Genomic DNA, 26,356 nt, shown 5'->3' on the forward strand with positions numbered 1-26,356 from the left:
AAGTAACCTTAAAAAGCAATTAAATCACCTTTTAAAAAAACAGTAAAGAAAAATCAATATTAGGAGAAAGGGGAAGAGAGAGAAGGATGGGGAGGAACAGTGGGGGGAGTTCTGGAAAGGTCTGGAAGCCTACCAGGGAGGGGAAAGCATAGGAGGGGGCTGCCTGGGCATGGGACAGAGAGAGGGGGCTGTCTGTGGTCACTTGGCCATTTTCAGTGCTAACTCAGCGGCTTTGTCCAATGCCAATCCCACTTTCCCTTCTGGGACACTATGTCCCAGCCAGATGCATCACCCTGCCCCAGGGGTCTTATCTTCCCAGCTTGGGGAACCAGCTGACCCAGACTCATTGGAGGCTTGTGGGGAAGCCCAGCTGTGGGGTCCCTGGGGAAGCCACTTTGCCTAAAGGCTAGGGACAACCTAAGCAGGGCACCACGCATGGCCAGGGCTGGGTGTGTGGGCAGGCTCCATGCTGGGGTGACCCTGATGGGGCCTGACCTGGCCTTGCAGCCAGGGTGGGCAAAGTGGCTTCCAGCTGCCAAAGGAGCCATCCCTGGGCCCCTCCCCTGGGGCCAGGCAGAGGCTGCGGGGCCAGGCCTGACGCAGGGGGTGGGGTGGCCGTTGGGCAGTGGGTGGACCTCGGGCTCTAATCCCCAGCAGCTGCCGTTTCCCTCAGATCGATTCCCTTCTCACTTTTTTTTCAGCTGCTGGTTCTGCGGCTTGGATCGATGGAGCCACCTCCCACCACCCGTCCACGCTTCCTCTCCCTGCTGCTCATTAGCGCCCCGACTAATCAGCCCCCCTTTCCTCCCGGGGACAAGGGCTTCCTCCCCCGTGAGGGCACATGCTGTCACATGGGGCCCCAGAGCACAAGCACTGATTCTTGCCACCCCCACCCTGGGAGCATGGATGCATCCCCTCCTGGCCAGTCAACTGAGGCTCCCACCCCCACCTATGATGAGGGCCCACATGCCTGTTCCCCTCCACAAGAACACAGCAGACCCCTTAGGGCTCTCCTGCCCCACTCTGCCAGGCACCCCTCAAACCCGTTTCTTTAGGAGAGCATTCGCTCCCATTGATGTCCAGCACATCTTCCTGCTCCCTTCCACGCCCCCACTGGGGCTCTTCCTCTCCCTCCATTGCATGCCCCGTCCCCCTACATATAGAGCACCCCCAAAGCACACCTCCCCTTTGCTCCCTGGCTTGCTTACCCAACACCCCTCCCCCGAAGCCTGATTGTGGCAAGGGATTTGGGGAACATTCGGGGAAGCAAAGTGGCCGCAGATATGCAAGCTGGCCAGGGTGCTCTCTGTCCCTGACATATGAATGGCTGAGATTGGGGTTGGGGGCAAAATGAGGGTGAGGGCAGCCAGCCTCCCAGAGGGGGCAGGGGCATGGTGGGTGTTGGAGTCTGGAGCAAAGCTCCAGGGAAGCTGAGAATCTTGGAGTCACAGTTGTCCCCTGGTCTGTCTAGCCTGCCCTCCTCTGCCCCCCCTCCCTCCCTCATTCAAACAAGTGGCTCTCTCAAGGAGTTTCTGGAAGCTGCTGTGAGTCGGGTAGCGGGATCAGGTGGTGGCTGGGTGCTGGAGTCAGGAGTATCAGATGCCAGGAGGTGGGGGGATAGAGTTGGCTGACCCTTCATGGGGTGCGGGCCAGGAAAGTGGCAAAGAATGAGCTGAGGACCCTGGGCACGGCACCCTTCCCTGGGTGGCCAGGGAGTGGGGAGATCTGGGGACCCAGTGAGCGGCTAGGTTGCAGCAGGAGTTTGGGGGATGGCCCCAGTCTCGGGATCCCTGTCTTGGGCTGGGGACTGCCCCCCTCCCCTGGCCTGGCTCCTGACGCCCGTGCTGCCGGTGAAACGCTGTTGACATGTCCTGAATTATTAAGCACGGGGTGGGCTCTGGAGCACATGCTGAGCGGAGCGGCTGGGGCTGCGCGGCGTGGCGGAGCAGCGCTCGCTCCCTCGCTCGCTCGCTCGCAGGGACACACGCAGGGGCTGACAGCTGTGCTGGTGCTGATAAGGGAAGCCACAAGGAGACGATCGAGGAGAGAGACAAGCGGCAGCAGAGGCAGCAGCGGCAGAGGCAGCACCACGGCTGCGGAGCTGCTGGGAGTGGGAGTGACTCCCCCACCTCGGGCCCCCACTCCGTCCCTGTCCTCCTCCCGCTTGTCCTGAGTTTAGAAGAGCAGCCGCTGCCACCACCGCCACTCGAGAGGGCACTAGGGCTGCTGGCTAGGGAGGGACAGGGCAGGGAGGCTCTGGCCAGTCCCAGCAGCCGGGGACAGATGCCGATCGAGATTGTGTGCAAAATCAAATTTGCTGAGGAGGATGCGAAACCCAAGGAGAAGGAGGCAGGGGATGAGCAGAGCCTCCTCGGGGCTGCTCCAGGGGCAGCAGCCCCCCGGGACCTGGCCACCTTTGCCAGCACCAGCACCCTACATGGACTGGGCCGGGCCTGTGGCCCAGGCCCCCACGGACTGCGCAGAACCCTGTGGGCACTGGCCCTACTCACCTCGCTGGCTGCCTTCCTGTACCAGGCGGCTGGCCTGGCCCGGGGCTACCTGACCTGGCCTCACCTGGTGGCAATGGACCCCGCTGCCCCAGCCCCAGTAGCGGGCTTCCCGGCTGTCACCCTCTGCAATATCAACCGCTTCCGGCATTCGGCACTCAGCGATGCCGACATCTTCCACCTGGCCAATCTGACAGGGCTGCCCCCCAAAGACCGGGATGGGCACCGTGCCGCTGGCCTGCGCTACCCAGAGCCTGACATGGTAGACATCCTCAACCGCACTGGCCACCAGCTCGCCGACATGCTCAAGAGCTGCAACTTCAGTGGGCATCACTGCTCCGCCAGCAACTTCTCTGTGGTGAGTTCTGCCAGCTGGGCTGCCTGGCCTTGGATGGCCGGAGGCTGGGGAGCAGGGAGGAGTGGTGGCAGTGGTGTACAGGGGCATCCTCAACAGGGCTTCCCTTCCTTCCGCCACCAGAGGCTGGCCTCGTGTTTCTCCAAGCCTGGTGTCTCCCTCTGGCTTCCCAGCCATGGAGCAGTGGCCGCTCATAGGGGCTTACCCTGGGGCGCCTGCTGCTCCTCTTCTTGGTTTTGCTGCTGCTGCCCTGCCCAGGTCTGGGAGTTGGGGTAGGGGTTCCTGGGCATGGGCCCAGGTGTCCTGGAGCTGGCTGGCTTGCAGGGAAGGCACGCACCATCCCAAGGCCAGACCAACTGACTCCCACTTTTCTCTTGCTCCCTTTTTCTTCTGAGGCTACTGGATTCTTCCCACCAAACGAAGGAGATAGGGAGGGGAGGTTTGGGGGGCTCCATCTAGGGAAGGACCCCGGGTGGCCTCCTGGGGAGCTGGCCTGGTGGGTGGGCTGGAGAGAGCCGGTCTTCAGGACACTGGGTGCCAGTGTCTGTTCTGGATCTCTGTGTGTCTCTCACATGCCCGCCTCACAGACTCCCTCACACATCCCTCTTTCATTCTGCCCTCCAGCCCTCCCGGGGGCCAGTCCCCCTCTGTCTCCTGTTCTAGCGGCTCCCATGCCCAGCTCTGGCTCTTACACTGGGAATCAGTGGTTCACTCTTATGTGCATAACTCACCCTCACTGCTGCCCCAGCACGGGTGCATGCGCACATGCACACGCACACACACACACGCACTGCTTGGGGAGTTTCCTGCACACTCCCTCTCTCACACACACTCACTGTCCCTGTCACTACACTCAAATGCACACCTGCACACCCACACCCAGAGAGCTACTCATCTCCATGTCTAGCTCCCAGCTCTTGCTTAGCTGCTAAGGACAGGGTCCCACTGTGGATGCCATCCCTTCTCATGACACCCCCACCCCCATCTATCCCAACCGCTGCTCCCCATTTGGAGACTGCTGGCGCCATCTCTCACCTACGTGTGAGCACAAACACAAGCACCCTCTCCGGGAGAGGGGTGTGAGCTTGGGCTGCTCTCCCATGCACGCCTCCCACAGTCAGGTATGTGAGGGGGTGGGCGTGTTTTGTACACCGCCTGTCTGTCAGGGCTCCATTCACCCATAGTCACAGGGTATCTAGTATTCATGGCGCTCGAGATGCTTGTCCCCAGTCCACGGTTTGCTCCTAGCATTGTGTGTGTGTGCGTGTGTGTATGTTTCATCCTTGTTGCCACTGCCCAGTGCATATGCAAATGTTTGGCGTCAACATGGTGCCCACTCCGGCCCAGCCTCCAGCAGCCAGCCCTAGTGATAGGGACCCCCGCCAGGTTCTCACTCACCCGCTGCCTCAGGATCACCAGGAAACATGCTCCAGCCAACGAGGTTCCTGGCCCCAACCATGCCTGCAGTGTCTGGGGCCTCCTGCCATTGGGCAGGGGAGTTAGGTAGAAATAGAGGGACAGGAGCGGGAGCATTGTGCAGGGAGAAGAGTCGGGGGCATTGGCCTGTTGTCCGGCTGTACACCCCCTTTCCTAGGGAAAAGCACTGCTCCCCAAAGCAAGGGTTGGTAGAGTCCCCGAGGAGGAGGTGGGATATGGAGGGTGAGTGTGGCCTTTGGGATCCATAGGGCTCTGCTGTCCTCAATCCTCACCACTCCGTATTGGGGGCTGGGCAGAGCTGAGTCTCAGCAGGTGCTGTTGGGGCAGAAATCAATGGGATCTTTGTGTCCCTGAGCGGGAGTTGGGGGAGGGCAGGAAAGGGGAAGGGTGATGAGACCTCAGTGGGAGGAAAGAAGAGGAAGAGCTGGAGGGGGTGAGAAAGTAAGGGGAGGGAGGCAGAGGGTTCTGCTTGGTCTCCAGGCTAGGAGGCGGTGCCTGGAGGATACAGGAACGGGGATCCCCTGATCGAAGCTGGTGAGTCCCCGGAATCCTGGGGATGGCCCGGAGGAGTATGGGTGGATTTCCCACAGGCCCTCTGGTACCCTGGGGCTGGAGAAAGGAGGATGGTAGAAGTCCGTGGGCTGAGGTTCTGGCCCTGGTGCAGGACAGTGAGGGGTAGAGGGCATAGCTAGCATTGGGGGACAGGAATTCCCCTTTGGGATTTCCATTTCTCCTGTCTCCAGCCCAGCCTCCTACCCTTCTGCACACACTGCATCCCCCGTCTGCTGAGTGTAACTCTGTCTTGGGTCTGGCATTCAAGGGCTGAGTCTGCTGCAGATTCACCAGGGTCTGGAATTACAGATTGGGCTGGGGGCCCATGATCCATGGCAGTGGGGAAGATGGGGTGTATTACAGGGGAAAGACTGGAGAATGGGCATGGAGATGAAGATATGGGGTCTCCAAAAAGGACACGAGGTCCATAATCAGCTCTGTGGTGAGGACCCGGAGTCAATGATGGGGATTTGGGGTCTATGGTGGGGAGATGGGTATGTGAGCTGGTTGGTGGGGAGCCTGCCGGGATATGGGTGATGAGATGGTCAGAGACAGGGACAGGCTTCACCAAGGGGCTGTTATGTGTTTTCTGTTGCTTTCCCTGTTTCCTCCTTCCCACTCCCCACTCTGCTGTGACCTTTCCTCTGGAATCCAAGTTAATAAATGTCACATTTTCCAGCCTATTTTTACTCCGGGTAATGTGCCCTCCCCCAGTCCCCTCTGCTGCTGCTCTTGCTTCTGTTACCACTGCAGTCGCTCTCCCCCCACGCTCCCTAATATCCCTTCATGCACTCCCAATCAGTCAGTCAATCAATCAACATGGAGTTCTGCGTGCCTACTATGTGTTGGGCTCCCTGCTCAGAGCTGTGGAGGGCAGCAAAGATGGGAAGCCCTGTCCCCAGTCCCTGTCCTCAAGCAGCCTATAGTCTCGTAGTAGAGTGGGGACAGGGACACTCAGAAGTTTAAGCAACCATGCAAGAGTTTATCAGCCATGCAAGTGGTGTCATAAGGTGCCGGGATCAATTGCCAGACGAGGTGCATGGGTAGTAAGAGGCCGAGTTCAGACAGGGAGAGGCCATTCTGGGTGGAGGAGAGCTGGGAGGGCCTAGGGGATGAGGCAGGCTGGGCACACAGTTTGGAGAGAAGAGGGAAGAGGGGAGAGAGGAGAGGGCCCTGGGAGGTGGGCCCTGTATGTTTGCTCTGCACGGCGGCTAGCTCCAGCTAGTCTACCTCTGCTCCTCTCTTCTTCTCCCTCCCCTCCTCGCTCAGTCTCATACCATCTCACTCCCACCCATTCCACCACCTGTATGTCCCCCACCCCCAGCCTTGTAGACAGCTCTCCCTTCCTCCCTGATTCCTGCCGCCATCTGCTACCCACACCCCCTTCCTCCAAGCCCCAGTTCTACCTTCCCCACTGTGGCCTGCTCTCAGCCTGCCCTCTTACTAAAAGGCAGAAATCACTCTTTCTCCCTAGGCTTCATTTCTTGAGCTGTAAAATGCAAGGGTGACTCTAAAATTCAGCATCTCCTCTCACCTGGGGACCACCAGGATTCGAACCTCGGCTCTACCCATTAAGCTGTGTGGCCGTGGGGAAGCCAAAAAGCTTCTGTGAGCATCAGTTTGTGTATTCTTTTTTTTTTTTGTTTTTTTGAGACAGAGTCTCGTTGTTGCCCAGGCTGGAGTGCAGTGGTGCAATCTTGGCTCAGTACAGGCTCCGCCCTCCGGGGTCCACGCCATTCTCCTGCCTCAGCCTCCTGAGTAGCTGGGACTACAGGCGCCCGCCACCTCGCCCGGCTAATTTTTTGTAATTTTAGTACAGATGGGGTTTCACTGTATTAGCCAGGATGGTCTCGATCTCCTGACCTCGTGATCCGCCCGCCTCGGCCTCCCGAAGTGCTGGGTGTATTCTTTAAATAGGATATTAGAACCTAAAAACTGGGGGTTGTTGTGAGGGTTAAAGAGATGCTCCTAAAGAGCTTAGCACACTACCTGGCACACACATCGTATACTCTGTGTAAGCGTCAGCTGTTATAAATGCCGCCACCCCAACTCCTGGCTATCTTTAACCTGACTGTTCTCAGCACCACCTACTGGTTTCTGACCCATGTACTGGCATCTTCATTACTCTCCATTACCTAGTCATCCCCCTGCTTTTGACCCTCTGGCCCACACCCTCCTCTGCCCTGTACTAGCATTCCCATTCTATCCAGCCGCCCAAAATATGCATGCACGTGTGCATAGGTGCAGGAGTGTGCACATACTGTCTAGATCAGTGCTGGCCAATAGAACATCCTGTGGTGATGGACACGTTCTGCACCTGTGCTTGTCCAACATGGTAGTCACTAGCCACATGTGGCCGTTGAGCACTTGAAATGTGATCAGTGCGACAGAGAAAATGAATTTTAAATTCAAATAGCCACACGTGGCTATAGGCTGCCGTGTTGGACAGCGCAGCTCTGGATGAGATTGTCCGGGTAGGGCAGGGCTGGGATTACAACTGGGACCATAGGATATAAGGGGTAGCTGCGGGCTGTGATTGGAAGTCGGGCCATCTACTCTGTGGACTGCGATCTCAGGTGGAGCTGAGGATAGGGCCTGTGTCTGGGGGCTGGGGGCAGTGGGGTGTCTGGAAACACCACGTGAGCAAAGGTGCTTTCTTCCCAGGTGCAGGACATGACCTTGGTCTTTTCCACGCTACTGTCTGGAAAATTGAGGCTGGGGGAGGTGAAGAAGCCCTGAGGAGGCATGGGTAGGAGCCAGCCCCGCTCCTCAGGGTCCTCAAGGGTCCAGGCAGCCCCAGGGGGCCAGGAGCCCGGGGCCCTGTGGGCGCCTCACTATCTCCATCCCCTATGGGCTCTCCGGTCTCCCTCCCCCTCCCGACCCTCCTTCCCCACACGCTGGTGACTGCCGTGACTATTAATCACTCGCCCTGTTCTCTTCCTCTCTACTAATCAGGCACAATTAGACAAGGCCTCTTCCAGCTGGGCAGTCCCCCTCCCTGCCCTCCTCTCTCCTCTCCCTGCCCCACCCAGCCGCCAGCCAGGACAGCTCTGAGGCACAGAAAGCAGGCAAGCCCTCTCTCTCTCTCTCTCTGGCTGTCCCAGGATCCAGTTTCGGGCTCCTTAGCACCCACTCCTTCTGTCCCAGCGACCTCCTTATCCCCTTCTCTTCCCAGTGTGTGGTCAGGCCAATACTGACAGTCTCTGCCCTCCACCCCTGCACTTGGCCCTGGGAGGAGCTACTCCACACTCCATCCCAACTCCACACCTTTGCCACTGGGTTGGAGGTTCCAAGGGCTGCCCCTTGCCCCGTTGGCTGTGGAAGGGAGAGGGTGCCCACTGAGGTGGGTCCAAGCCTCTTATCTACTGCACAGGCATCCCTCTGACTCCCCCTGCCTGTCCAGCCCTCTGTTCCCTGTGGTCCCAGCTTCTCCTGAGGCATGAGCCTTAAGCACATTTAGTTCAACATCTGGTTCAGGGCTGATCCTGCCCTCAGGAGCCAGGCAGGTCAGGTTGGGGTGGGGGGATACAGTAGGGAAGGGTGGGGTCTGAGGAGAACTGAAGACCACTTAGTCTTGAAGGACGCAGCTGCTCCTCAGCCCCAGCTAACTCTTGCCCTGTGTGAGGAGCCCAGCATGGCTGGGTCTTCCAGTTTGTCAAAAGCAGCTCCAAATCGTGATTATTTTAATAGAACAGTAACTGATTTAAAAAATACTGAGGGCTGCCAACCCCTCAGATTGCAGAACCAGGCACACCCACCCTCCCCACCTTCCACCTCACACCAGCTGCGGCTCAGACCCTCCTGGAGGGGTGTTGTCAGCCTGCCTGCTTGGGCAGTGGAGTGAGTGGAGGGGACGTAAGTGGTGTGGCCCGGCAGGGAAGGGCAGGGACTGTTACTGTCTCAGAGGGCTGGTCTTCAAGGGCAGTGGGAGGGCCGTGAGGGACATGCCCCACCCAGTCCCACTCAGCAGCCCCGTGGGCTCTTCATTAATCAGGAATCAGCCCCGAGCTGGGCTCATTATCAGCTCAGCTTCTCAGACACTGCCGGAAGATGCTGATTAGTGTTTGAAGAAATGGCCCCACGTCCTGTCCCCCTCTGATCCTCCCTCTGTCTCCCCTGCCCGCACTCCTTCCTGGACCCCCACCCCTGCCCTTCTGCTTCTTGGAAGGAATCTGCTCCCTCTTGTGGCTGGCGGCAGGGCTGCCTCTGCTAGGTCCAGGCAGGGGGCAGGAAGGATCAGGAATGGAGAGGCAGGGGTACCCAGGGAGCACTACAGGGAGCATTGGAATGCCAAGACCCAAGCTACTCAGTCCCCGAGTCGTCAGTGGGTCCCATGGGCAGGCGGGAGGGAGTGAAGGGGGTGGAGCCTGAGGTGGTCCAGGAGAGATGGACAGCCACCTCTGCAGGAGGGGACAGAGGCCGGCCTCAGGCTGCCGAGTTATAAGTGTTCCCTGCCCTTCCAGGCTGGCCCTGCAGCCCACCTCCTTTGAGCAGCTGGGAAGAGGAGGTGGGAACGGCCAGCACTGGGGGCAGGAGGCCCGAGGGGAGAAGATCTGCCACGTTTGTTTGTTTGCTTTTTGATTGTTTGCAAATCATGGTGGAAACTTAGGGTCTTCAGAAGGATGAGTGAGGATGGGAAGGCAGGAGGAGGACAGAGGGGCAGAGATACTGAGAGAGGAGATGGGAAGGTTCAGTAGTTTGTTTTCCAGGAAGAGGTGGGCAGGGGTCTGCACTTCTTCCCCTGGCTCCTAGGCTGGGGCTGGCAGCGCTGGAAATCCAACCCACCCCTCAAATGCTCACCATGCCCTTGGGACACCCGTGGGTGTTGGGTTGGAGGGGGAGCAGTTCCAGAGAGATAGGCACGGGCTGCAGCAGCCGAGGCGGCAGCGAGAGTTCAGAGAGGAGCCACGGGATGATTAAGGGGAAATGGAGGATTGATTTAGGAGGAAAGATTAAAGGAGCTAAATCCGTGGCGCTTGGCTCAGCGGTGACTAAGCGTGGACAGGATAATAGCTTACAAATGTGTAGAAGGTGTAAATACCAAACGGGGGGAGGGGAGGCGGCTCGGCGGGCCCGGCGGGTGGGGTGGGGGCTGGGCAGGCCCCCGGGAGGGCTGGGAACCCCTGGACGACTGCCCAGTGGGGTCGGCCCCTCCCCAGTGGGGGCTCACGGGGGAAGGAAACGGGACGTTGGGGAGCCCCGGGTTCCCAGTAGGGGTTCCGTTTCTGGCCGCAGCCTCCCGGGCCTCGTGTTGATCTCCACGTCTCACTCCCGCCTGGCTGGGGATCTGAGGTCGCGGGTTCAAATCCCACCCGAGCACCCAAGTCCCTCAGTGCCCCCCGGTCCCGGGCCTTTCGGCCGCTTCAGGCCCGCCAGCCAGGCCCGGCTCCGCATCCATCTCCTCGGGACCCCCGCCCCCGTCGCCCCCTCCCCAGCCGCGGCGGGGGCGGGCGGCGGTGTCTCCCTCCGTGGTGGAAGCCTCTGGCGCTGCTGTGTGCGGAGGTCACTTTGCCGAGGAGCCGGGAGCCGGGGGAATGCAAATGAGGCAGACCCAGGGAGGAGAGCGGAGGAGCCCGGAGGAGATGGGAGGGAGAGCGCTCGGGAGCCGTGATGGATGCCTGGCCCGCGGGAGGGAGCGGAGGGCGGCGAGGCGCGCGAGCCGGTGGGTGCGGCCCTCTGGGTGCGGGTGGGCCAGGCCTGGGCGGCCAGGCTGTGTGTGCGGGAGAGGGCGGGGGGCCAGGGCTCCTGGAGGGCGCACACCCACCCACCCACCGTCCCCGTCGCCTCCTTCTGTCTTGTCTCCTGAACTCCCGCCTGGCTGTGGGTGTGTGCTCCACTGTGTAAGCAAAACTCTTGACGAGGAACTTTGCATCGAGGGGCGGGAATGTCAGGGAAGGACTTACTTACCAATTCACCAATTAAAAATTGTCTTTCTAGGGTGTAAGGCCTAAGCGGTCGCTGCCCGGGGAATGGTTTTGACTGTTTACCTGGGTCCCGGAGGCCTTCATCCTCCCGTTCTCCTCTCCCGCGGAAGCGCGGCGCCCGCCGGGGACCACAGCCTTCTTCCATGGCCCCCAGCCCTCCCTGGCTCCTAGGGCTCCCCTGTCTGTCCCTTCCACCACAGCTCACACATTTACATTTGAACAAACACCGCAGCCATTGCCTCCTAGATCCACCGTACGGAGGAAGTGGCCCTGAAAAGCTCATGGGTGGCGGTGGAGGTGGGGGGGTCCCTGTATGCACGTGTAGAACTAGGCCTGCTGAGGGCGCTGTGTCTTCCTCTTTCTTGAGTGTGGCATGGTCTGATGTCCCTCCTGGGTGAGCCAGGTGGCTTGTTTAGAGAAGTTTTTCCTGACCCTGCAAGCCAAATTGAGCTCCTGTTCCACCGTGGTGGCCTTGGCTAGGTCACCCCATCACTACAAGGATCACAACTAGTAACAATTTATCCATTTGTGTGACTGGTGGATTTGTGAACATGCCTAGTGCAGTTCAAAGAGTTTATGTTGTAAGTGCCCCATAAGCACTTTTTTTTTTTTTTTTTTGAGACAAGGTCACGCTCTGTTGCCCAGGCTGGAGTGCAGTGGTGCCATCACGGTGGCTCCCTGCAGCCTCAACCTCCCGGGCTCAAGAGATCCTCCCACCTCAGCCTCCTGAGTAGCTGGGACTACCTGTGTGAGCCACCATGCCTGGCTAATTTATTATTATTTGTAGACACGAGGTCTCGCTATGTTGCCTAGATTGGTCTCAAATTCTTGCACTCAATCGATCCTCCCACCTTGGCCTCCTAAAGTGCCGGGATTACAAGTGTGAGCCACCGTGCCTAGCCTATAAGTACTTTGAATGACTATCTCTGCAGCCAGACAGCAAACTCCTTGAGGGCAGAGGCTGTCTGTTTTGTTCTCTGTTGTATGTTCAGCACCAAGCACACAGTGCCTGACACCGTTGAGCACAGGCTCAATGAATAGTGTTGGACAAAGTAAATGTTGTTTGAACATTCACCAGTTCTTGAGCACCTACTATTTGTAGGTACTGTGTGCCAGGTGTATGTCACACAGTGGCTATGGGTGGACTCCAGGGCCAGACTGCCTGGTCCCCTGTCAGCTTCCTTATCCTCTCTGTACCTCCGTTACCCTGTCTGTAAAATGAAAACGATAGGACTACTGCCATATAGGAGTTTTGTGAGGGTTAAGGGGTTAATCTATATAAAGTGCTTAGAACTGTGCCTGGCACAGAGGTAAGCACTAAGTAAGTATTAGTGGTTGCTATGATTTACGTACATTCTGTCTTTCCTCATAACACCTGTGAAGGGCGCCTGTTGTTACTCCCATTTTACGTGAAAAATGGAGGATCAGAGAGGTTAATTGATTGAATCTGAATCCCACAGACTTAACTAAGGGCAAGGCCCAGATGTAAACTAGGTTGGGCTTTCCATCTGGTAGGAGAGCCATATCTCAGAGCCTGGGGGTTTCGCTGTGACAGAGCTCCGTCCTCTAAGCCGCTCCCAAATTGCAGAGACAGCCTGCAAGATGCTTGATGCCCTGTGAGGATGCGCCCAGTGGGGATCCAAGATCAAAATGGCTGCACCGTCCTGGCAGGAAGCTCCATTCCCCAAAGGGCCTCACCCCTCCCTTGAGCACCTGCCAGCAATCACTGAATTGACCTCTAATCCTCCCATGTAACTTTAGGAGGAGGAATTACCATTCCCCTTTTACGGATGAGCAAACCGAGGCTCAGAGAGGTTCAATCACGCATCTGAGGTTGTTTGTCCAAAGTTGGTGGGAGAGGCTGGATTTGAACCCTGTTCTGTCAGCCTGCAAAATGTATGCCCCTTTCCCCATGTTATGAGCCTCCTTATATCCATTTCCAGCACCACATAGTGATCCATCTCTGCCCTAGCTTGGTTCATGCTGGTCTCTACAAAACCTTTATTATTGGTGCACGTATATGACTGCACTTTGCAAATGCCTTTCACATACTTCCTCTCTTTTGAGATGTACAACTAATCTGTGAAATAAGCAGGGATTTCTGTCTCTGCTTGACACATGAAGAAACTGAGGCCCAGAGAAGTTGATAAATCACTTTACTAACCTAAGTCACACAGGCTGTCAGTGGTGGAGCTGGAGCTGAAACCAGGGCCTGCTGACTCCCAGGGAGGTGATGTTGGCCCATGAACCTGGGGTCTACTTCTGAATCTGCCCCTGTTTTCTGCATGCCCTTGGATCTGAACCTTGCCGTCTCTAGGCTTGTTTCTGCCTTTGTACAGTGAGTGATTGGACTGAGTGACCTCGAAGTTCTGAGCAGCGCAGACACCTCAGGCATTTTGGTTGGTGCCATCTTCCTTCCTCTGCCCCTGGAAAGGATAGGGAAGGAAGAGGCTTTGAACCTGGATACTGGGCCACCCCTGAATAAAGCCAGGCCCTGGGAGCTGTTCCACCCCAGGGTGCTGGTCACAGTCCAGGGCAGATGAAGATGCACCCCATTCCACTGGCCCACTCTGGACCTAGGGGCAGAAGAGCTCATTCCAGGGGTACCTAAGAGAGAGGCATGGGGATGGACCCCATCAAGGGGAGAGCTGATAGAATTTGGGGGAAGGGACACCATGGAAGAATGTCAGGGGAAGCGCGGGGACCAGAGGCAGGGTGCCCAGAAGGCAGTGGAGATAAAGCCCAGGCCGAAGATTAGCTCTGGGATTAGCTTGGCCTCGGCAGCTCCTGGCTGCTTCTTATCTCCTGGAGGCCCAGGGCCCTCTCCCTGCCACAGCTCTGAGCCCTGGCCCTGCTAATTGCCTGTTAACCCTGTGGGCTCTGCGAGGGAGGGAGGATGCAAGCAAGCCAGCCAGGTAGAGCTTTCTGGTGAAATGGAAGCTGTGAATAGATGGAGTTCCGAGGGCTGAGAGAAGCCACTGCTCTCAGGAGGAGCAAGCTCTGGACAACTCTCTCCCAACCCCTCATCACTGTCTCAGGCAGACCCTGAGAGAGAGGGGCCAGGGAGAAGGAGGTGGAGGGCACCTGGAGAGGGGTTCCTGGCATGTTGGGTCAGGGTGGGGAGCCTCAGGCCCAGGGAAAAGTCTAGGAGGAAGACAAGAGGCTGAGACTCGACAGCCAGACTAAGGGATGGATAGAGAAGAAAGCAAATAGGATAGAGAATGCAGTGGGCAAGGGACAAAAAGGCCAGGGGGCCTCCAGGACAATGGGAGAGAAAGAGACCAAGGGGATGGACAGGTCAACAGAGGGCAGGGGCAGAGAAACAGAATCTAAGTAGATAACTGATCATGGGTAGGGAGACAGGCCTGGCAGATAGGGAAGGACTTGAGAGACAGACTGAGATCAGGAAACAGAGGCTAGCGAGGCAGACAGACCCAGGCCAGGGTTCAGGCCAACACTAAAGGGGAGGTGATCAGAGAAGGACAGGCAGGCGCTGGCCAGAAGGAAGGTGGGGGAGGGGACCCGAGGGTCTGTATGCAGCACAGACATAGTCCTGTCTAGGAGCTGTCAGCCAAGGCTGGGAGGGGCTTTGGGAGGCCACATGCCCCAGCTAGGGCCAGGAGTATGGGCCTGGAGCTAAGGCAGAGAGAGAGGGAGGGCCAGACCAAAGGAGGAGGTAGGGGTCTGAGATGGGGACAGGGCCAGAAGCTGAGAGCCAGTGATCTGGAGATAGCCCCTCTGCCATCAGGACACTCCCTGGCCCACGACCTTCCCCTTTCCGTGACTGGACCCTGGACTCTCAACTCCTTTGCATACTGCCCCCTCTTCCTGGGCCAGTCCATGGGGAGGGAGCAGTGGACAACCTGTGGGACCTTGTGGCAGAGCTGCCGTGCCGTCTCCATGGAAGAAGCTATGGGCTGTGCTGCCACCAGAGTTCTGCCACTTAGGAGCTGATGGCTCCACCCGCCCCTGCCTGCCTGGCCCAGGGACTGTCTCCTGGGCAACGCTGTGCTCTGACCAGCAGTCAGGACTGACCCGGGCTGTGCAGGTGGCCTCCTCCTGCCAGTCTGGCTGGTCCATTCCCTGCAGAGTATCCGTGAGACCCAGACAACTTCCACCCATCTCCCTTTGTCACCCCGACTCTGCACAGCCACCTTGAGGGTTTGTGTGCCAAGGAACCACCACCCTCGCCAGCTGGGTATTCATTCTGCCCTGTGTAGGGTGGGCTCGGTTCCATGTGTCTGTGTGTGTCTGTTGGAGGTACCAGGTAGAGACGCTGCCCCAGCCCCTCCGAGAGTCAGGAGCCTCCAAGAGCCATTCATTCACTGAACACCCACCAGGTGTTCTATAAGCACCTACTCTGCTTTGACCTGGGGTTCAGTTCTGTTTGAATCTTGGCTGTCATTTATTTGCTGTGTGCCCTTAGCCAAGTCACTTTCCTTCTCTGAGCTTCAGGTACCTAATCATTAAATGGGGGCAAAAATACTTAGCTCATATGGGTTTCTTGGAGACTCAAAGGAGAAAACAGATCAAAAGCACCTATCACAGGACTTGGTACAAAGTCAGGATGTTTGACAGTGTTTGCTTTCCTTCCTCCCACCTCATACCTCCTTCTGCAAATCTCGCTGGGCTCTGGGGATGCCAAGAGGGAAACAGGACTCCTGGTCAAATGGAGTTCACGGTCCCATGGATGAGGCTGAGCTTTGGAGAGACTATAACGTGCCTGGCAGTCAGGGCTCCGCCGAGGTGGTGCTGAATGCTGAGGGACACGAGTGAGGAGCTCATAACGTGGGTACCCCATGTCGCCCATGCCTTCTTTAGCCTTTCAACTGGAGCATATATGCAAAACTGGCTGTGTCAGCAAGAGCTGATTCTAGCATCTTCTTGGTTTGAAATAGGAAGAGGTTGAGTACTTTCAGATTTCTACAAATACTAATATATGCCTCCCATCTGCATTTCCCACACCACCAGGACCCAGGAATTTTGTTTTTCTTTTTTTTTTTGAGATGGAGTCTCGCTGTGTCGCCCAGGCTGCGATTCGCCCACCTCAGCCTCCCAAAGTGTTGGGATTACATGCATGAGTCCCTGGGTCTGGACTTTTCTTTTTTTTTTTTTTTTTGAGATGGAGTCTCGCTCTGTTGCCTAGGCTGGAGTGCAGTGGTGTGATCTCAGCTCACTGTAACCTCCGCCTCCTGAGTTCCAGCAATTCTCCTACCTCAGCCTCCCGAGTAGCTTACAGGTGCCCACCACGAAACTCAGCTAATTTTTGTATTTTTAGTAGAGGTGTGGTTTCACCATGTTGGTCAGGCTGGTCTCGAACTCCTGACCTCAAGTGTTCTGCCCTCCTCGGTCTCCCAAAGTGCTGGGATTACAGGTGTGAGCCACTGCACCTGGATGGGACAGAGGAATCTTGCACCTGGCCCACTTTAGAGTTACTCCACCTCCAGTGACTTGCGATAAGAGCACAGGTCTAGAGTCGGGCTGTCTTGCTGGGTTCTCCTCCTTCACCTAGTGCCTTTCTACTCACAGTGTGGTCCATGGACTCTCAGCCTTGTCCACCTCCCTCCCCACATCTGTTCTACCAGACTCTGCACTTTGAAAAGATCCCCTGATTCATGTGCACAATAGCGTTTAAGCCCTGGGCTTGAAAATCTTGGGAAACCAGTTGAATTCTCTGAGCCTCCATTTCTTTCTCTGTAGAATGGGGAGATAATAGTACCCCCCTCACAGGGTAGTTGTGAGGATTCATCCAGATAGAGCATGTGAAGCGTTTAGCACAGTGCATGGGGCATACTGAGTGCTCCTGAGCAGTCCATGACACCCACTCCTGCCCCACAGATGGAACATAGCAGGGAGGAGGACAGGGGTGATACCTGTGGGGTCAAGGACTTGAACCTGGGAGCTGGTAAAGGTGTGTGGGGGATGTTGAGGGAAGGAGAGGACTTGGGGGACAGGCAAGGAATTGAAGGGAAGCCGATATGGAGAAGAAAGGGTGAGGAAGGTACAGAGGAACGATGCAGAAGGGAAGGAGGAATGGGAAAGAGAAGGGGACGGGACTGGGGCCCATTCCTGTCTCATCTACCTGGATGGGGCTGGGGCAGGAGCTGGGTCCCGAGGTAGGGTAGGCTTGGGGTGGGGGTGCCAGCAATGGTTTGTGGGAGCAGCTGGAGCCTCGCCCCTGGATGAGGTGCACCTCTCCTTCTTCCCAGCTGTGTGACTTTGGACGTCACTTCGCTTCTCTGAGCTGTGATGTCCTCATCTGGAGTAGTCGGGATAACTACACCTAGCTGGTACTGAGGGGCTGTGTGCAACGGTAGACGGCACTATGTTCTGTAAACTCAGGGTGCTTTGTTTGTGGTGCACCCGTTTTTGTTTCGGGAACCGGAGGCAGGGTGGTTGGGTGGTAGAACTGTGGGAGAGGGGAGGATCAGGGCTGCGACTCCCAGAGCACTGCAGCAGGGTGGTCTAGTTCTCCAGCATGGGGACTTCACCCTGACCCCTAGGAGGTCTCAGGAGGACTCTCAGTTGGTTCGCTGCCCTCCACCCAGCCTCTCTCCCTTCTGCACTCCCCCTGTGAAGCCAGGCATTCAGGATCTCTTTTTCCTTCCACACCGCTTCCTGCCATTTCTTCCAGCTTTTACCAGTGGGAAATGTTCCCAAGAAGAGGGGAGGGGGAGCGGCAGAGAGTGATTGAGTGCGCCGACCCCTTGCCCCCAGGGAAGGTGCTGCCTGTGATGGGTTTGACCCAGGGGCTCGGCTCTGTTAGGGAAGCCTGGCAGGGGGGAACTAGAACCCGCCTCTCCTTCAGCCTGTTCTCCACCCCTGCCGCTGCGCATCTCCTGGTGGCAGCTAAATCCCCAGCGGGAGCCTGGGCTTCCATCTCCGGGGCGCCAGCGCCATCTGCTGTCCATGCAGGAGAACTCTCCGCAGAGGAAAAGGGAGCCGGGCTTCTGTGCTGCAGAGACTGCTTATTCAAGTGTCCCTTGTGCCCTGCCCTGGGCCAGAGGCTGGGGACACCAGACAGGCTCACTGCTCCTATGCAGCATACATGCTCATTGAGGGAGATGGACAATGGACAGGAGACAAGTAGATGAACAAGATCATCTCAGGTCTTGATAAGTACCTTGAGCAAACCAACAGACATGTGGATGCATGGACGGTGACACTGAATGTTGTGGCTGTGTGATGTATGAGTGTGACATGCTGAGGCTTCAGCGATGGGCAGCTAGCCATACCAAGAGTGTGTGTGAGGGGGCATTCCAGGAGAGGGGACAACAAACAACAAAAGCCCGAGGAGAAAAGGAGTCCAGGTGTCTGAACTTGTCACAGAGATGTGGGGGAGGTGGTGGGAGAGGCAGGCAAGGGCCACATCACATGGGCACTTTTGGGTTAGGGAAGGAGCATGACTTCATTATGTGGCAAATGGGAAGCTATTGTTAGGTAAGTCAGTGAGTGGTTTCATTGGATCTGAGCACTGTGGACTGGGCCATGGCTTCCGGTAGGGAGGGGCAAGGGTGGACCAAGGTGGGAGAGCAGTTAGGAGGAGATGGCAAAATGGGGGTTGCTGGAGAAGGAAGGAAAGTGGATGGATTCTAAATGTATTTCAGAAGTGGCCTGGAGGCTGGATGCGGTGGCTCATGCTTGTAATCGCAGCAAGCCAAAGCAGAAGGATTGCTTGGGCCCAGGAGTTCAAGACCAGCCTGGGCAACATGGCAAGACCCTATCTCTACAAAAATAAAAAAAAAATAAAAAAAATTAGCTGGGCTTGGTGGCATATGCTTGTAATCCCAGCTGCTTGTCAGGCTGAAGCAGGAGGATGGCTTGAGCCTGGAAGGTTGAGGCTGCTGTGAGCCGAGATCGTGCCACTGCACACCAGCCTGGGCAACAGAGCAAGATCATATCTCAAAAAAAAAAAAAAAAAAAGAAAGAAAAAAAGTGTCCCAGGACTAGCTGTTGGCTTGGATGCAGGAATGATGGAAGGGGACATTTCAGAAATTCCGACTTGAGAAACTGGGTGGATATAGTGGGGTGGTTTACTAGGGAGGAGGAAAATGGTGGTGGGCAGGCAGGGTTTGGGAAGGTGTTGATGTGCTGTTAGGTTGGAGATGCCTTTTAATCATCTAAGGGAGGCCATCAGTAGAAAAGCTGGTGCTCATTGGAGAGGCTGGGCTGTACATTGCTCGCTAGGATATGGGACTGGAGTGTCCAAGCAGATCTGGTGGCCCTCAGCAGGGAGCAGGGAACTTTGGAGTTGCCTTGGCCACTCCTTTCATCTCCCCTCCTGCTCTCTCACCCCACCTCCCAGGTCTATACTCGCTATGGGAAGTGTTACACCTTCAACGCGGACCCGCGGAGCTCGCTGCCCAGCCGGGCAGGGGGCATGGGCAGTGGCCTGGAGATCATGCTGGACATCCAGCAGGAGGAGTACCTGCCCATCTGGAGGGAGACAAGTACGCAGGCTGGAAAGGGACAAGGGCCACCTTGGGGACTGGGGCCTGGGCCCTCTGCCTGGGATGGGTTTCCAAAGGTCCCCATCTCTGCTGTGCAGATGAGACGTCGTTTGAGGCAGGTATTCGGGTGCAGATCCACAGCCAGGAGGAGCCGCCCTACATCCACCAGCTGGGGTTCGGGGTGTCCCCAGGCTTCCAGACCTTTGTGTCCTGCCAGGAACAGCGGGTGAGCACCTCCTGCCAGGCCCTGGATGGGGCACAGGGCTTGCCTTTGGGCTGAGAGGGGATGCGGAGCAAACCTGCCCTCTAGAAGCTCACAGCCTGCCAGCTGTGTTGACTTTGCTGGGGCTGTGGGCACTGGAGGACTGGGTGGGGTTCCTGAGCATGACCTCATCATGCCCCACCTCTGCAGCTGACCTACCTGCCCCAGCCCTGGGGCAACTGCCGTGCAGAGAGTGAGCTCAGGGAGCCTGAGCTTCAGGGCTACTCGGCCTACAGTGTGTCTGCCTGCCGGCTGCGCTGTGAAAAGGAGGCCGTGCTTCAGCGCTGCCACTGCCGGATGGTGCACATGCCAGGTGGGCACCCCACCCCCAGCCAGCCCTCCATGCCACCCTGCTAGGCTCCAGAGCCTCCCGGGGCAAGGCACTGCTCATGTGCACAGGCAGGTGCATGTATACAACATGTGTGTGTGTCTGTACCTGTGTGAGTGTGAGTATTTGGGATTTTTAAGCATGGTTTCACATATGCATGTGGGAATGCCGGCATGCAGATGCCTGTGTGCATGTTAATATGTATTTGTGTACGTGCATGCTCATTTATATCCGTGGTTGCGTATTTGTGGGGGTTGTGTGTGTGGTGTTCAAGCACATTTATGCAGATGTGTGCATATATGTGTGCATGCATGTATGTGCTTACATTTGGGCGTGTGGGGGACACGGGAAGTGATCGTAGATTCCAGGAATAATCTTCTCTCCTTTCAGGCAATGAGACCATCTGCCCACCAAATATCTACATCGAGTGTGCCGACCACACACTGGGTCCGTGCTGCCTACCCTTTCCTACCTCTCCATCAGCCTCTTCATGTCTCTGTCCACTCTTCTCCTCACTGTCTTGGCTCCTCCCCTCCCAATCTCTTCCTGGAGGGTTCTTCCTGGGGGTTGAGCCTTAGCCCATACTTCAGTGGGGTCGGGGAGAGGTCTGCAGACCTCTGCAGGTACAGACACTTGGGTAAGTGGAGGCAGCAGGGTGGGGGGTTGCAGAGAAGCCAGGACTGGGAGTGAAGGTCTGGGCTTCTCATCTTGGTTCAGCCAATGAGCTCACCCACTTTGAGAAAGTGAAATGACTTCTCTCTTGGTCTCAGGAAAAATGCATTGCTGGCTATCGGTGTGGGTAAGGCAAACCCCATCTGTCCACAGATCTTGCCTGATCTGCAGTTCATCCATCTATCCATCCATTCATCGATTCGCGCATTCTCCAGCCCTTTACAGCCTGTGCTGGGTACTGGAGGTGAGAGTGGGGGCGACAGCCCTGCCCTTGGAGAGCTTACACCCTGGCAGGGCTGTGGACACACAGCCCGTCAACTCCTGGAGGCGGGAGACTTGGGTGTGCGGCAAGGCCCCAAGGAGGGGTGTGCAGCCCTAGCCTGGGAAGGTAGGGGGGATTCCTAGAGGAAGGGACACATTAGCTGAGGCTTGATGGGTGTATCAGAGTCAGGTGCAAAGGGGGACATACACTAAAAACCTGTGGCCAGAAAGAGCATGCTGTGTCTGGGGCACTGAAAGATCTGTGTGGCTGCAAGGCAGAGAACAGGGGAGGGAGTAGAAAGAGTGGAGGAGGGAGGCCAGGCACAGTGGCTCACAAGTGTAGACCCAGCACTTTGGGAGGCCAGGGTGTGCGGATCACTTGAGCCCAGTAGTTCAAGACCAGCCTGGGCAATATGGTGAGACCATGTCTCTGCAAAAAATAAAAAAGTGAACTGGGTGTGGTGGTGCACATCTATAGTCCCACCTATTCGGGAGGCTGAGGCAAGAGGATAGGCTTGAGCCTGGGAGGTCGAGGCTGCGGTGAGCTGGGATCACACCATTGCACTCTATCTAGTCTGAGCTAGAGTTATCCTGTCTCAAAAAAAAAAAAAAAAAAAAAAAAAAAGAGGAGGGAGGCTCTAGGAAGCCAACAAAGGCCTCTGGCAAGGCAGGAATGCCAGGTGAGTCCAGTGAGATAGGAGGGGAGGAGACTCAAAGCCAGGGACTGGCCAAGCTGGCTGCAGTAATCCAGACACCTGGGGCCTTGGGGCTGGGTTTGAGACACTGGGCAGCCACACACACATCCAGCCCTTCTCTGTCCCCCACACCACCTCCATCTGTCACAGGGGTGACTGGAGGTGTTTAGTGAAGGAACAGATGTGTGATCAGGAGTAAGGAGCCTGCAAGGCACAGCAGGAGACCACAGAGCTAGCAACATGGGGAGCCTTCACCCCCACCAGGCCTGCAGGAGGAGAGAGAGACCTGTGGCTGTCCGAGAGGGCTGACTGACAGCAGCATGGCTGGAGGAGCACAGCCTCTGCCACCTAAGGCCTGGCAGTGAGGAAGCCAGGCGGGAGAAATACCCTGGCGTCTCTTCCCTCTCACCTTCTGTTTCTGACGGGGCCTCCTGTTGGCCAAACTCAACCCGAAGCCAGAGGACGAGGGAGTTTAGGTGATGCATTTGGCGGAGATCAGCCTCGTAGGGTGCAGAGCAAGGTGGAAGAGTGGAGAGTGGATCTGAAGGGGCAGGCAGAGAAAGCCCAGCACATTGATCCTGGGAAGCTTGTCGGTCTATTTGTTCTTCTGTTCGCCCATCCGTCAATCTGGCCATCTGCCATCCATCCATCCATCCATCCATCCATCCATCCATGCATGCATCCCAGCATCCTCTCCACACCTCCTTGTGTGTCTGAGGCCTCACATAGTTGATTAGCTCTGGTGGATGGGCTCTGTTCTCCCTCTGGGCCACGAGGACCCCCAGTCCCAGGGGGTTGGGAGGGTGCTGGGGGGTTCTGCTTATACCTGCTCTCTGGAGCAGTCTGAAGCTGGTTCAGGCGGGGACCTGCAGCCGGTCCCCTCTAGGAAGCACTGGGGCTGGCCAGTAAAGGCCCTCAGTGTGGGTGTGCCTGCCTCAGGACGGCCCCTGGGCCTCCTCTCTGCAGCTGGTAGGCCACTGGACCACCCTTCTCCAACTCCCACTGTAGCTGCTACCTCTGTGTTGCAGACTCCCTGGGTGGGGGCCCCGAGGGCCCGTGCTTCTGCCCCACCCCCTGCAACCTGACGCGCTACGGGAAAGAGATCTCCATGGTCAGGATCCCCAACAGGGGCTCAGCCCGGTACCTGGCGAGGAAGTACAACCGCAACGAGACCTACATACGGTATGTGTGTGTGTGTGTGTGGGGAGGGGGTGGCTGTGTGACTCTGTGTGTGTGTACGTGTGTGTGAGTGTATGTATGTGTGTGTATGTGTGTGTGGGTGTGTGTGGGGTGTATGTGGGTGTGTGTGTGTGCATGCATGTTTGTGTGTATCTGTGTGTGGGGTATGTATGTGTGTGTTTCTTGTGGGTGTGTATGTGAGTGTATGTGTATGTGAGTGTGTGATGTGTGTGTGCATGCACACTTATGAGTGTATGTATCTGTGAATGGGTATGTGTGTGAGAGAATGTGTCTGTGTCTGTGTGGGTCTGTGTGCGTGTGTGTGCGGTGGAGGCTGCCCTCAACAGGCGCTGGGCATGGTGGAGGCGGGGAGTAGGCCGCATCTCTATGATGAGTCTTCTACCAGGAATGCCTTTTATAGCTCTATTCTTCCTCTTCGTCTTTTTTTTTTTTTTGAGACAGAGTCTTGCTCTGTCGCCCAGGCTGGAGTGCAGTGGCACAATCTTGGCTCACTGCAACCTCTACCTCCCAGGTTCAAGTGATTCTCCTGCGTCAGCCTCCCAAGTAGCTGGGATTATAGGCACCCACAACCATACCCAGCTAATTTTTGTCTTTTTAGTAGAGATGGGGTTTCACTATGTTGGCCAGGCTGGTCTTGAACTTCTGACCTCAAGTGATCTGCCGTCCTTCGCCTCCCAAAGTGCTGGGATTACAGGTGTGGGCCACCTTGCCTGGCCACAGCCCTTTTCTTCTAAGCAGCCCCACTCATTGCTCAAGTCACGTTCAGTGTCTCCACCTCCAGGGAAGCGCTTCCAGGTCCAAACGCCTTTCATCTGAGCTCCCATCACCCGTACAGATCTCCGTCATTACACATATGCCACATTTCAGAGTGCTTTGCTTTTGCGTCTTTCTTCCCTGCACTGAGGGAGAAGGACAGGATGAGACAGGAGAGGAACACAGTTCCCTGCAGGGGCAGGCAGGAGGGACCGCCCTGAGCCTTGGGTCTGGTCCCCTCCAGCCAGTCTACACTTGCGGAGCATGGTCTGGGTGCCAGGCTCAGTGCTGGGTTCAGTGGGGACACATGATTACGACACAAAACCCATGCCACAATTTGTCAATGAGCCCACGTTTGATCATGTAGGACTGATTCTCAGGCCCCAGTTGGGGAGGGAAGCTGGGGAGGCGTGAGCTGGCCTCTGAGGGCCCTGGGTTTGGGTCTGTGAGAGGAGGCGATGGGGAGGAGTCCAGTGAGAGGGCGTGGGGTGGTGGTGTGGTGTGGTGTGGAGCCTGAGCCATAGGCAGCTGTGTGGAGGAAGCAGAAAAGACGGTGGCTGGGGAAGAAGGTGCCGGGGACAGGCCACTGGCTGCCCAGGACACTGAGAAGGGGCACTGTGGAGTGGACTGACAGGCAACAGGGGTCACTGAAGGGTCCGCAGAGGCGTAAGGAGGAGGCAAAGGCAACACCACTGGCTGCTTTAGAGGCAGGAGGAGGGTTTCCTTCAGGTCCAGGAGTTGTGTTTTGCTCTCCCAGGCCCTTTGCTACCCCTCAAAAGATGAAGCTAACACACATCCGGGACTGCCTCCCCTCACAGCCTTGGGGAGTCTGGGGGGTGGTCACTGACTTCTCCATGTAGTGATCTCTGATCAGGATCTGCTGGATCCGGGATGCCCCTGCCAGCCTTCTCAGGAAGAGAGGCCCACACGGATACCCTGCTTCCTGTCTCCACAGGGAGAACTTCCTGGTCCTAGACGTCTTCTTTGAGGCCCTGACCTCTGAAGCCATGGAGCAGCGAGCAGCCTATGGCCTGTCAGCCCTGCTGGGTGAGACTGGTGTCCCCGCCCCCAGCTTGTGTGGGGGTGGATCGGCCCGGCCACTCCCTCTGACACTGCTCTCCTGCTTCCCAGGAGACCTTGGGGGACAGATGGGCCTGTTCATTGGGGCCAGCATCCTCACATTGCTGGAGATCCTCGACTACATCTATGAGGCAAGGGCCCCGGGGAAGGCAGGGTGGGAGTGGGGGCTGTGGGCAAAGCAGAAGGGGGCAGTGCGGGGTGCCTGGTGGAGCTGGCCTGGCTGGAAAGTCAGGTTCAGGGTTCTCTGCCAGGGTCCCCTGACTGGCTGGCAGGCCTGAGGGCTCAGAGTCAGGAGAAGGGGATGGGTGAGGAGGAGGAGGAAGGTGTCCTACTGGGAGTTTGCTGTGGCAGTAAGTCCTATGGGCAGCTGGGCATGGTAAGGCTCACGCTTCTCCTCAACCAAATTTTTCTAAGCCCAGTGCTGTCCCCCACCCTGAACCCCAAGGTGTCCTGGGATCGACTGAAGCGGGTATGGAGGCGTCCCAAGACCCCCCTGCGGACCTCCACTGGGGGCATCTCCACTTTGGGGCTTCAGGAGCTGAAGGAACAGGTGAGGACAAGCTCTACACAGCATGCAGCCACACCTCCCCAGGACTGAATACGTCCATGGTTTCTGAACCAGCCTGTGGAGGGGGCCCTGGAGCTTCTAACCGAGGTGACAAGGAAAGGCTGGCGGTGTGAGCCCTGGGGGCACCACTTGAGCTCTCCCTGTCCCACTCTCTCTTTCTCCGGCAGAGTCCCTGCCCCCATGAGTTCTCCCTGTCCCACTCTCTCTTTCTCCGGCAGAGTCCCTGCCCCCATGAGTTCTCCCTGTCCCACTCTCTCTTTCTCCGGCAGAGTCCCTGCCCCCATGAGTTCTCCCTGTTCCACTCTCTCTTTCTCCGGCAGAGTCCCTGCCCCCATGAGTTCTCCCTGTCCCACTCTCTCTTTTCTTTCTCCTGCAGAGTCCCTGCCTGAGCCGGGGCCGAGCTGAGGGTGGGGGGGCCAGCAGTCTGCTCCCCAACCACCACCACCCCCACGGTCCCCCAGGAGGTCTCTTTGAAGATTTCGCTTGCTAGGATGGTGCTGTGACTGAAAGGACCCAGGAGTCTGGGACCCCTCCTGGGATCCCCAGCACATTCTCCTGCTCCTGGGAAAGGCCTGGGGGCGGTGCTCACTGGGAGGGCCAGGACTCAGTTCCTGCTCTCATCTTCCCCTGCCCTGATGTCAGCTGCTTTGCACAAAGGTCCTTCTTGTCCACACCCCTTACTCCCAGGCTGGTGCCCCGGGAGGGCTGGAGACCAGGCCATGGGCCCTCATGGAGCGGAAGGGAAGGAAGGAGAGAGGGAGGGGGAGGATAGAGCCCATCCCAGCTGGGGAGGGGGAGCCCTCTGTACATTTGTAAATATTTAGGGAAAGCCGGGTGGAGGGGGATACAGATGTAGAAGGTGGGTAGGGCTACGGGGTGGGTGATTTAGGGACAGCCAGGGTCCCAGCCCCAATGTCAGCAGGACAGGGAGAGCCCCAGGACTCAGGAGTGCTGGGCTGGTCCTACTTCCTGCCCCTCTCCAGGCCCAGCTCCCCTCTTGGCAGGGGGAGAGGATGGCCCAGCAGGCCTGGCCCAGCTCCCAGCTCCCCCTGCACCAGCTCCACCCCTAGAGTCCCTTCTATAGGGAGGGGGCAGGAGACCTTCCAGACTTCGGCTGAGCTTGGAGGGTGGGAAGGGAGCCTTCTTAGTCCTCTCTCCCTCCAGTCTGATTTTATAAAGTGCTGACGAGATTGGGTATAAAGAGGCATAAAGAATTCTCTGTGTGTATGTGTGACCAAGCACGCACTGAGGGCTGGGGTGAGGCTGGGCACACGCATGACTTGGTCCCGGGTGAAAGGAAAGGCAGGCCCCA

At 57.3% G+C, this 26,356-nt stretch overlaps 1 protein-coding gene across 2 annotated transcripts; it reads left to right on the forward strand.

The window, feature by feature from the left end:
* The first annotated feature begins 1,983 nt into the window (after positions 1–1,983).
* Positions 1,984–26,258, forward strand: ASIC4 (acid sensing ion channel subunit family member 4). Of its 2 annotated transcripts, XM_054478673.2 has the most exons (10): positions 1,984–2,865; positions 19,081–19,225; positions 19,324–19,451; positions 19,638–19,800; positions 20,206–20,262; positions 22,472–22,625; positions 24,352–24,443; positions 24,528–24,607; positions 24,922–25,026; positions 25,421–26,258. In XM_054478673.2, exons 1-10 carry the CDS (start codon positions 2,284–2,286, stop codon positions 25,532–25,534), a joined length of 1,620 nt encoding a protein of 539 aa, XP_054334648.1. In that variant the 5' UTR covers positions 1,984–2,283; the 3' UTR covers positions 25,535–26,258. The 2 variants fall into 2 exon arrangements, with proteins under 2 accessions (XP_054334648.1, XP_054334649.1); XM_054478674.2 differs by lacking the exon at positions 20,206–20,262.
* The last annotated feature ends 98 nt before the right edge of the window (positions 26,259–26,356 follow it).

Source organism: Pongo pygmaeus, chromosome 11 (assembly GCF_028885625.2).
Source record: "Pongo pygmaeus isolate AG05252 chromosome 11, NHGRI_mPonPyg2-v2.0_pri, whole genome shotgun sequence".
Lineage (NCBI taxonomy): Eukaryota > Metazoa > Chordata > Mammalia > Primates > Hominidae > Pongo > Pongo pygmaeus.